The 9,873-nt window shown below is 48.2% G+C and overlaps 2 protein-coding genes across 3 annotated transcripts; one reads left to right on the top strand and one right to left on the bottom strand.

Moving 5' to 3' along the window:
- Positions 204-1,881, bottom strand: LOC8071078 (heavy metal-associated isoprenylated plant protein 4). The gene is made up of 4 exons (XM_002446971.2): positions 1,534-1,881; positions 1,202-1,377; positions 907-991; positions 204-813 (listed from the first exon to the last, which is right to left on the bottom strand). Exons 1-4 carry the CDS (start codon positions 1,658-1,660, stop codon positions 287-289), a joined length of 915 nt encoding a protein of 304 aa, XP_002447016.1. The 5' UTR covers positions 1,661-1,881; the 3' UTR covers positions 204-286.
- On the top strand, positions 3,648-8,711 carry LOC8071077 (AT-hook motif nuclear-localized protein 10). Of its 2 annotated transcripts, XM_021463801.1 has the most exons (6): positions 3,648-4,863; positions 5,566-5,618; positions 6,233-6,364; positions 7,673-7,834; positions 7,944-8,178; positions 8,258-8,711. In XM_021463801.1, exons 1-6 carry the CDS (start codon positions 4,296-4,298, stop codon positions 8,287-8,289), a joined length of 1,182 nt encoding a protein of 393 aa, XP_021319476.1. In that variant the 5' UTR covers positions 3,648-4,295; the 3' UTR covers positions 8,290-8,711. The 2 variants fall into 2 exon arrangements, with proteins under 2 accessions (XP_021319476.1, XP_002448422.2); XM_002448377.2 differs by having other exon boundaries at positions 3,651-4,863; positions 7,944-8,711.

The following is a 9,873-nucleotide window of genomic DNA, read 5'->3' as shown; positions in this document are numbered from 1 at the left end:
CCTATTTGAAATACTACGCTTACTCATGCATGGGTATAAGCCACTTAGTACGTTTCAACCTGAAAACCTGAAAGATTTGCTTGGAAGAAGGATCAAGTTTCCTGGCTGGCTACTGTCATTGGTTTAGTACTATGCAGTAGACATCAGATTGGTTGCAGACATAATTAATGCAAGCTAATAGCCTAATACTAACAAATCTGAGCTGAAGCAAAAGATTTGAGCCTCGTTGGCGTTGTTCTTGGTGTTCAAATTATTCCACATGAATAATCCAACTGCAAAAAAAGGTCTACATCACAGCGCATGCATAGGGGTTCTCCATGCTGATGAATTCACTGGGGTGAGTGCAGTGCAAGAACGCCGTCTCCTGGTAGCCTTTGAGCTCAGTGTGTGTGTAGCTGACACCGCCGTACGGTGGGTACCCGCCGCCGCCCCAGTAACCGTAACCGCCGTCGTACGGCGAGCAATAGCTGCAGCCGCCGCAGCCGTGGCGGTGGCCCGGGTGCGAGTAGTCGACGAAGTGCGGGTGCGTGCAGGGGATGAAGTAGGGGGCGATGACATCCTTGACGACCTTCGCGACGACCTCCTTCGCCTTCTCCTTCTCTTTCTCCTTCTCTTTCTCCTTCTTCTCCTTCTCCTTGTCCGCCTTCTTCACTAGGACCTTTTCCTCTTTGACGATCACCTTCTTCTCGACCTTGTCGACGACGCCCTTCTTGCGCGTCCTCTCGAAGATGTACTTGACGAGCTTGTCCTCCTCAAGGACGCCCTCGACGGTGCACGTGTTCTTGCCGAAGTCCGTCTTGGCCTCGTAGATACCTATATTAATTAGCGTGTGTGAACATGTCATTATTGATGGAATTATGAGATTACAGCTCTAGAGAAGTAGAGAGAGATAGTGAGAGATATTACTTTTGTTCTCAAGCAACATCTCCTTGACCCTGACTGCACAGTCGGGGCAATGCAATGGAAGCTTTACAGTGATGACCTTCAGCTCCTGTGGCATTAATAACAAACCAAAGAAATGCGTGAACGATGGAGCTATATATCGCGGAAAACCCAGCATAATTAAGAAGCAGTGTTCTTGATCAGGCACTGCACGCTACGTGCTGTGCTCGCCATGATCTATTGGAAGGCAGGCGAAACGATTAGAAATCTGCTACATGCATGCTGTGTTATCAGAGGTGTACATGGAAGTCCCATTTACCTCCTTTTTGGTCTTGACGTCAACAACCATGTCGTCCTTGGGAGGCGCCGGTGGAATCAGCTCGACCTTCTTCCGGCATCCCTTCTCAACTTTCTTCCTGAGCTTCTCCACGTCGAACGCGAAGCCCTTCACTGTCACCTTCCCTGCCCCAGCATCCACCTTCACCTCTTCAACCCCTGCCACATCAGTATGATCGATCATACGCATGCTCCTGTGTCTGTCTGCAGTCTGCACTGCATGCATATGACCCTTGGCCGGCATATTGGCATATGCACCATTCCAAGCAACAAAGTGCAGCGACATGTGTACAGCACGTCAAAAGAAAAACGCACCTGGGAACTCGGTGAACTCCGTCTGGATGTCGCGTGCGCACTGGCCGCAGTGGACGAACACCTTGTAAGTGGCCGTCTTGACCTCCACCTTGGTCTCTTTGACCTCCACCTTCTTCTTGTCTGCCATGCCGACGCCGATTTCTGACGACGATTTCCGGCGCTACTCACTTCACTTCTTCGATTGATCGATGAGCCCCTTGGCTCGTCGCCACAGCACCACCAGATGGCTAGCGCGCTAGTAATATGCTCGGGCGACACTGGAACTGATATGCAAGAGCAGAGCTGAAGGGGGCCGGTGGGGTTAATGGGGGGCTTTGCTCTGCTGCGACGTGGCTCTTCAGATGAGATGGGCAGGGAAGGGGGGTTGTTGGGCATTTGTTGGAGGTGGTTCACGGATCCAATGCGATGGTTGAGAAAAAACCGGAAAAAAGCAGTGAGGTGGAGATCTACTTGGTACTATGCTTTTGAATTGGAAGCTCACTTCGTCAATCCAAACCCATGCTAACACCCAAAGTGGTTGGGCTGTTGAAATTGACCGGTTGGTCAATGTGGAGGGAGATGTATATGAAATTTTGCGAGTACATGCTGGTCCTATGTATTCGTGTTTTAAAAGAAAAATAATTTGACTAAATCTCCTGGTCCACTCTTGGACCAGCATGCACGATAGAGTCGAGAAATCTTCAACCTTGTATAGTACTCTAGTAGTATATCAGAATTCCCAACAGTAGGAAGCAAAAGGAATTCCAGGTCATTTTCGTGTAGACTGACACTCAGCGCTCTGCCTCTGCACGAAACGGGCGTTGAGGCTGAAGAGGCCGAGCCCAAATCGTTTTCCAGCTTAGGCCCACGAAAAAATAGGCCGAATTTTAAGCCCATGCTCCACGCCACGCAATGCCCACAGAGAGAGACAGGCCGTGAGACGTCCGACACCCCTCTCCGCACCGTTCCTAGCAAGGCCCGCGGCCCAGCGTCCGGCCGTGCCGCCCCCACCGCGCGCGTTCGGCCAAGAAAACACCCGGCAGGCGAGCGAGGGACCCGCATCGAAGTCGCACAGCTGGTCACATCACATCACATCATACGGCAGCCATTGGCGGCCCCCACGCGACGTCATCAGCAGGCACGAGCTGCTGTGGCACCGCGGGTGGTCCCCGCTCCGTGCCGCCGCAGGACGGCAGGAGCCCGGCCGGGCGCCACGACAAGCCGCACGAGGGCACACGGGCCAGGGCCAGCCGGCCAGGCAGTGCGAGGCGTCGCACGCGGAGGGGGATGGGATTCGGCGGGATCGGCGGCACGCGCGGTACGTAGGTACCTGCCCGGCTCCCGTGGAGAGTGGAGTGGAGCCGTTGGGCCGCGCCCGCGCCAGTGGTCCGGCGCTGTTCTCTCACGTCGTCCGCCTGGACCGGGGCCCGGGACCCCCCCACCGGCCACCGTACTCGTACTCTCCCGTCAGTCCCCGTGCACGACGCTGATGCCTGATGGGCCCCTGCCTTTTTAATTTGTTGTGTCGTGTCACGCACGCTCGGTCGGTCGCTCGCAGGACGTGCACGACACAGCCGGTGCGAGGTCTCCGCTTGTCCTTCGTTACTTTAGGCCCGGTTCAGTTCACGAAATTTTTTGATTTCCTGCTGTAGTAATTTCGTTTGTTTGTGGAAAATATTGTCCAATCATAAACTAACCAGGATCAAAAGATTCGTCTTGCGATTTACAGGCAAACTGTGTAATTAGTTTTTGTTTTCGTATATATTTAATACTTCATGCATGTGCCGCAAGATTTGATGTGACGGGAAATCTTGAAAAATTTTGGAACTAAACAAGGCCTTAATTCATCTTAGGTCTTTATTTCCCAACAAAAACTATAATTTTTTTATTTCTCGTCATATGATGCTACCGTGTCAAATTAAAATCTAAAAAGTGTTTATAACTAAAACAACGTCTTAGAAATCGAAAACTTTTCAAAATTTTTGGTCGCATCAAATCTTGCTCGAAGCACTAAGTATAGACGAAAATAAAAACTAATTACATAGTTTTTCCGTAAATCATAAGATTAATCTTTCGAGACTAGTTAGTCTATAATTAAATAATAATTATCAAATAAAAATAAAAACACTACCGTACACAAAAATCAAAAAAAAAGTTCGGAGGCCTCAAAATCAAATCTTTCGTTGTTGTGACAATCACGATAAATTGTGCAAACTCTGTTCCAACGAAATTCGGACCACGTGCTCACGCCAAACAAGCTGGAGGTACGGAACCGGACAGGGTATTGCTGTCCAAGCACCACAGGAGACAGGACCGACCGTCCGAGAAGAAGAGAGGGGAGGCAGCGATTTATTTTACCCGATATATCTCGCGTTTTCTCGTCAGTTTTTACAGATCTGATCCGACCGCAGAGGTCAGGTAAACTCTCCCAGGCTCTCCCTCCCACGCCCACCTCGCCACCTCCCCCTCCTCGGCTGCTCCATTCGTCTCCCCAAATTTTCTTTTTTTTCCCCTTCCTCGCAGCAGGATCTTTTTCCCCTCTGCTTTCCCCATTTCCGCCGTATTTTATTCGATTTCGAGGTCGTTTTTCGGGTGCAGAGGAGAGGAGGGCAGAGAGAAAGGTCACGTCCAACCGCCGCGACCCGCGCATGTGAACTGTGCCCGACGAGGCGCGCGGGCGCGGGTGAGGTGAGCTGCGCCGAGGCGGAGGAGGGCCCGCGTCGGATTTGGGAGGCCAGGCCTAGGGTTTTCACCGCCCCGCCCGCCCGCCCACCCGCCGGGAGATGGACGGCAGGGACCAGCACCAGCACCAGCAGCAGGCGCAGGCGGCGCCGCGCGTGGGATCCCCGCCGCAGGCTGGCGCCGGAGGCGGCGTCATGATGCAGCACGCCGCCGCGTTCGGCGCCGCCGCCACGCCGCCCGGGATGCCGCCGGCCTCGGCGGGCAACGTTATGCACGGGATGCCCCTCGCCTTCAGCAACCCCATGGCGCCGTCGCCGGGCGCCTCGTCGCCCATGAACATGAAGCCCACGGACATGCCGCCGGGGGCTATGTATCGCGCTGATTCCGGCGCGCCGCCGGGCTTGCAGCAGCAACAGCATCCAGGCTCCGGTGGCGGTGGCGCTATCGTCGCCGTCAGCGGTGGGGAGCTCGTGAAGAAGAAAAGGGGGAGGCCGAGGAAGTATGGCCCGGACGGGAGCATCGGTTTGGGACTCAAGTCCGCGGCAGCGGCGGGCACTGAAGCGGCGGGCGGCCAATCCGGTGGTGGAGGCGGGTCTAGCTCTAACCCCGACGGCAAGCGCAGGGGACGGCCCCCTGGGTCCGGCAAAAAGAAACAGCTCGATGCTTTGGGTAATATAGCATGCACCAGCTCTCTGCCTTGCTTTTATGTCTCAATTCTCAAAAGTATTCTCTTACTGCTTACATAAGGCCATGCCTTGGCCCGTAGTTGTAGCCATTGAAAACGTGGTGCTTGGGCCCTGGAGGTATATGACGTGATTTCTGGAATAAATTTTTATTTATTATGTCACCTTTTTTTGTGCCTTTAACTAGAGGACTGGGCGCAAGAATTTGTTTTTAAAGGATTCCCCCCACATTCTGAAGGAATTAAAAATAGAATGGACTAATGGAGATGGTGCAGGCATTTTAATATCTTGGGTGAAGTACTGGCATTGCCTTTATTATTATGCACTGTATAAACAGGATAAGTAGCATCTATTCAAACACGAGCCTGGTCTTTAAATATTGTATTTCTCATCGTAGGTTGCTTGCATTTTTTTTCTTTTTACAATAAGGATTCATGTATGTGCACATACCGACCGAAGATGGATATTTTTTTTCCTTGTAATTTAATCATGCTTAGATTTGTAGTAATCTCTGTCCTTTTACCCTTGCCAACCGATAAGGGCAGTAGATATTTGTTTTTACTTTGATTTTTTTTTCACCACCACCATATTTCATTGCCAGAATGTTAATGATAATGTCATTTACAGGTATCTTTTTAAAATTTAAAGAATTTGTTGCAGCAATTCTCACTGTGTATGTGCTTTTCAGGATCTTCGGGGACATCATTTACTCCCCACATAATAACTGTGAAGCCTAATGAGGTAATTGAAACCATCATGTGATGTGTCTAAGTTACATTCAAGGAATATTTCTGTATTCATGACTGAGTGAACTGATGTTCATGACATGCTGTTTTTTGTTGAAATGTTCTTGCCTATCCCTTGGCTTGCAAATTGCAGCTACTCTCCAGGCTTTTCTACTGAACTGACGAGCTTCCATAATCCATAGTCACATTTATATCTAATAATGGAGCAACAAGAGAGGGCTATATGCCTTTTTTTTCCTTCTAGAATAAGCTCAAAACATTTCTTGCATGGTCTTTTCAGCATTTTTAGCATTATCCTTTTATACCTTTTTCTCTTGCTGTTAACTGCCGTGAAGCTTCCCATGTTTTCTGTTCCATCAATGAATTAGGACACATCTGTTCAACATATTACAGAATTCATTAGTATAGTACATATAACATATTGCTCAGGGGATAATTTTACAAATTTTGGAGAATGTTCTGTAGATACTTGCATTGATCATATATTTACCAGTTGGCAACTACTTTAGTGGCATCCATGGCTTGGTGTTTTTTGAGCCTGCTGTTTTGTTGTACTACCACTGACAATCTAATGAGAGATTATGCACGAAATTATCTCTGTATTTTCAGGATGTTGCGTCCAAAATAATGGCCTTTTCTCAACAAGGCCCGCGCACTACATGCATAATTTCAGCAAACGGCGCTCTGTGCACGGCAACATTGCGTCAACCAGCAACCTCTGGTGGGATAGTGACATATGAGGTATATTCACAGATCAACTGCTCGGAGCACAGGCGATGCTTTTAGTTTACTGCTGGGTCTTTTTTTTGAAGCAATAACACATTTTTAAAATTGAAGCTGATTTATTTCTGTTTCTTACATTTTGCCGGACAACATGGCAGGCTTTTCCTGTGATGCCATTTAAGTAAGCATCTCTGTGCAATTGAGAGGCTGTTTGGTTTGCGGCCAAACCCCGCCACGCCACAGCAGTGGCGAGCCACAGATTCTGACGCAGCTGTTTGGTTGGGTCTACAGTTTAGGCTGCCACAGATTCTAGCGTAAAACTCGCCACAACTGTGGCGCTCAAAAAGTTCGCCGCAGCAGCGGCGCGCCACACCCAGCCGCAGTTTAGGCGTGGCTAGCAGTGGCTCGCATCCAAACACGCCCTGAGTAGCATCAGAACCAGGGTCTTTTTGTGCTGTCACTTGACAGCATTAAATTCTACAAATTCATGGCTATATTATTGTTGAGTTACGAGAAAACAATGCTAATAATCATGTTTGTAACACTAGTGACATCAATAACTATGTACTCTGGATCCGACCCTGCAATTGACCAGAGAGGCCTTGCAACTATCAGCAATCTCTTTTCAGTTGCATTGTGCTCTAATAAAATTTCTAGAAAGTTAACTACCATATACTAGCATTCATCTGCTTAACTTGCATATTTCCATTATTTTTCTCTTGGCTATTACATGTTTACATTTGTCTGCATTCTTGCTTTTTTATATATAAAGGTATACCCTGCTTTTTAGGAAAGCACATATATGGTAGCTGTTGCCTGCTTTCTTTGTCAACTTGGTTTTAGACGATATCATAAAATGGCTATTTGTTTAAAGTTTTCATCTCATCTAGGCAGGATCAAACAGGGAACTTAGGACCGCATATTCATTGGTGCCTCTGAGCGCAAACTGAAAGAGCATGTCACAATATTTTCATCTTAATGTAGTAACAATCATATGGAATCATCCATTGAATTTTTACATGTTTCCATTACTTTTTCTCTTTGGTTTCCATTTGCCTTCAATCTTTGTCTATTTGATTAGTATTTAGTTATAAGCTTTCCATCTCAGCTAGGAAGGATGATACAGTAAAAAAACTTAAATGACAGGTTTGAATAGCTTCTTATTCTGATTCACTGCAAATAACTAAATACAATGCAACAGTTCAGTTGTGAATCAACAAGGACAGATTGCAAAACCCATCCACAATATTCTAATTTTTATTTTCAGAACTCTGATAAATTTATTCATTCACATCATATCAATTCCTTTTTGGTGACCTGTTGCAGGGACACTTCGATATACTCTCTCTGTCAGGCTCATTCCTGCTTGCAGAGGATGGTGATACTCGCAGCAGAACAGGTGGTTTGAGTGTGGCACTGGCTGGAAGTGATGGACGCATAGTTGGGGGTTGTGTTGCTGGAATGCTGATGGCAGCGACACCTGTACAGGTTCTCTATTCCTATATGGTTGTTCACCCTTCATTTCCATTTAGCAAATGTGCCGGGATAGGGACGCCAATGCCTTCTGTTACAACTATCTAAGCCTTCTGTTTTTCAGGTTGTAGTTGGCAGTTTCATTGCTGAAGGTAAAAAGCCAAAAGAAGAGCAACCGAAACGCGAGCCAACATCGGTGCCACCACACACAGCTGGCTTTGGGGCGGCCTCGACTGCCAGCCCCCCATCGGATGGTACATCAAGCGAGCACTCTGATGATCCAGGGAGCCCCATGGGACCAAACGGCAGCACATTCACTAACGCGGGGCTTCCTCTGCACTCCACATTTGCTCCAGCTGGTTGGTCACTATCAGGGAACCAAAGCCGCTATGATCCAGATCTAAAGATGATGACCGACTGATGGGTGCCGTTTCGCAGCTTCCTTGTTAGCAGTTGACCTAGTTGAGTAGGCTCAGGACTTCCTGCACCGGCTCCAGTGGCGCGGCATCTGACAATAATTGAGGAATCCTGAGAGTGATAAAGCCTTCAGGAATGAGTAGATCACGAGTAATAAGTAGTACCAGTGCATGCCTTTGCCTTGTTATGTTGTAGTTAGTAAAAGTTTGTATTTGTGTGGTTTCACTGTCAGGAGTCTATGCAGCATTCCTTCTGGTTTCTACCTGTATCAGCGTAGTGCAACGATTCTCTTATCAATGGATTGGTATTGCTCACATCGCCGTATGCCATTTGTTCATCGCTGTATTGTAATTCTCCCCTGGGGGCTGGGGTTCACACAAAAGCCAATTCGCCTTTGCATTAGATAGACTATATATTAGACAGGGGTGCACTTGTTATTTGAATGAACTCAAGCGGACTTTACTCTTATTTAATTTGCAAGTGTGTCTTCTGTTTTCTTCATTTTTATTTTGAAACTTGATGTCTACAAAAGGTTATGTTTTCCTGTGTTTCAAATAATACACCAGCTTTCAACTTCAGACAACAAAGTGACAAAAATCAAATCCCCTCATATTTTGGCAGTTATGTCACTGTTATTAAGGATAGCTTGCTACAAAAGAGTTGGAGTATGAAACAGAGCCAACTAACAGCACATCTCCATCCTTTCAACCTTTCATGAAGTCTCAGGCATGTGCTTGCAGCGAAAAAAAGTGGCATGATAATCGTGGAATAGTGTAACCTGAAAAACAAAAATGCTCGTTTTTCTCACTCTCTTGTTTCAAGCGGCAATGACCCATCAGCAGAGTTTTTTTTTTTTTTTTTTGAGAAATGGGTGTTTACATTACTGGAAAATCTATTAAGCGACAAGCCTGTCATCCTCGCTGCGGACATGGGCGGACCCAGGATTAGCTAAAGACTAGAGCCATTACATTAGACATCCATGCTAATTATGCTTGACTGTAGAAAAAAATAATAATTTATCCACTGCAATTAAGGACTAAGACTAGGGCCATAGCCCTAGTGGCCCTAGTCTTGGGTCTGGCACTGGCCGTGGACATCCCTGCCGCTGCGCCCCGTCCCCCGCCCTCCTTGTGCACTCGCCCCCACTTGCTCCAACAAGCTCCTCCCTCCCTCCTCTTTGGCGGCGGCAAGGTAGGCCTCTTCCTCCTCTTAGATCTGTGAGCACCGGAGACGAAGACGACAACGGTGGTGGCTAGAGTTTCGACGAGGAGGATGTCACTGAAGAAGGAGAAGAAGCCAACTCTGTCAGGTTATAGAAGGGCCCAATCGGGGGAAACAGGTAGGCCGGACGGTGGGAAAGGAGGCCTGGCGGCGGTAGCGGCGGTCGAGCCAATGCAAGGAGAGGCGGGGGCATCATGGCTCAAAATGTCTGGGGAACCGATCCCCGATTCCCCGCGGGGAATTCCCCTATTTGGTGATGGGTTTGGGGTAAAATCTCTCCCCACGGGGAGCTAAATGGGGCAAAATCTGTCCCCGTCGGGTTTCGCGGGGGCGGGTCTGGTGTGCCTCCCCCCGTCCCCGTTCCCCGTGGAGACCCGATAATAATAAACCTATGCTCGATGTTTGGATTCTTAGTT

This window comes from Sorghum bicolor, chromosome 6, assembly GCF_000003195.3.
Source record: "Sorghum bicolor cultivar BTx623 chromosome 6, Sorghum_bicolor_NCBIv3, whole genome shotgun sequence".
In the NCBI taxonomy this organism is placed as follows: domain Eukaryota; kingdom Viridiplantae; phylum Streptophyta; class Magnoliopsida; order Poales; family Poaceae; genus Sorghum; species Sorghum bicolor.
This window is presented reverse-complemented; position numbering and strand designations above follow the sequence as displayed.

Coding starts and splice junctions, on each gene's coding strand:
- LOC8071078 (XM_002446971.2), bottom strand. CDS start 1,660: ATGGCAGACAAGAAGAAGGTGGAGGTCAAAGAGACCAAGGTGGAGGTC. Junction 1,378..1,533: donor GGAGTTCACCGAGTTCCCAG/GTGCGTTTTTCT, acceptor CTGATGTGGCAG/GGGTTGAAGAGGTGAAGGTG. Junction 992..1,201: donor ACGTCAAGACCAAAAAGGAG/GTAAATGGGACT, acceptor TTAATGCCACAG/GAGCTGAAGGTCATCACTGT.
- LOC8071077 (XM_002448377.2), top strand. CDS start 4,296: ATGGACGGCAGGGACCAGCACCAGCACCAGCAGCAGGCGCAGGCGGCG. Junction 5,619..6,232: donor TAACTGTGAAGCCTAATGAG/GTAATTGAAACC, acceptor CTGTATTTTCAG/GATGTTGCGTCCAAAATAAT. Junction 7,835..7,943: donor TGGCAGCGACACCTGTACAG/GTTCTCTATTCC, acceptor TCTGTTTTTCAG/GTTGTAGTTGGCAGTTTCAT.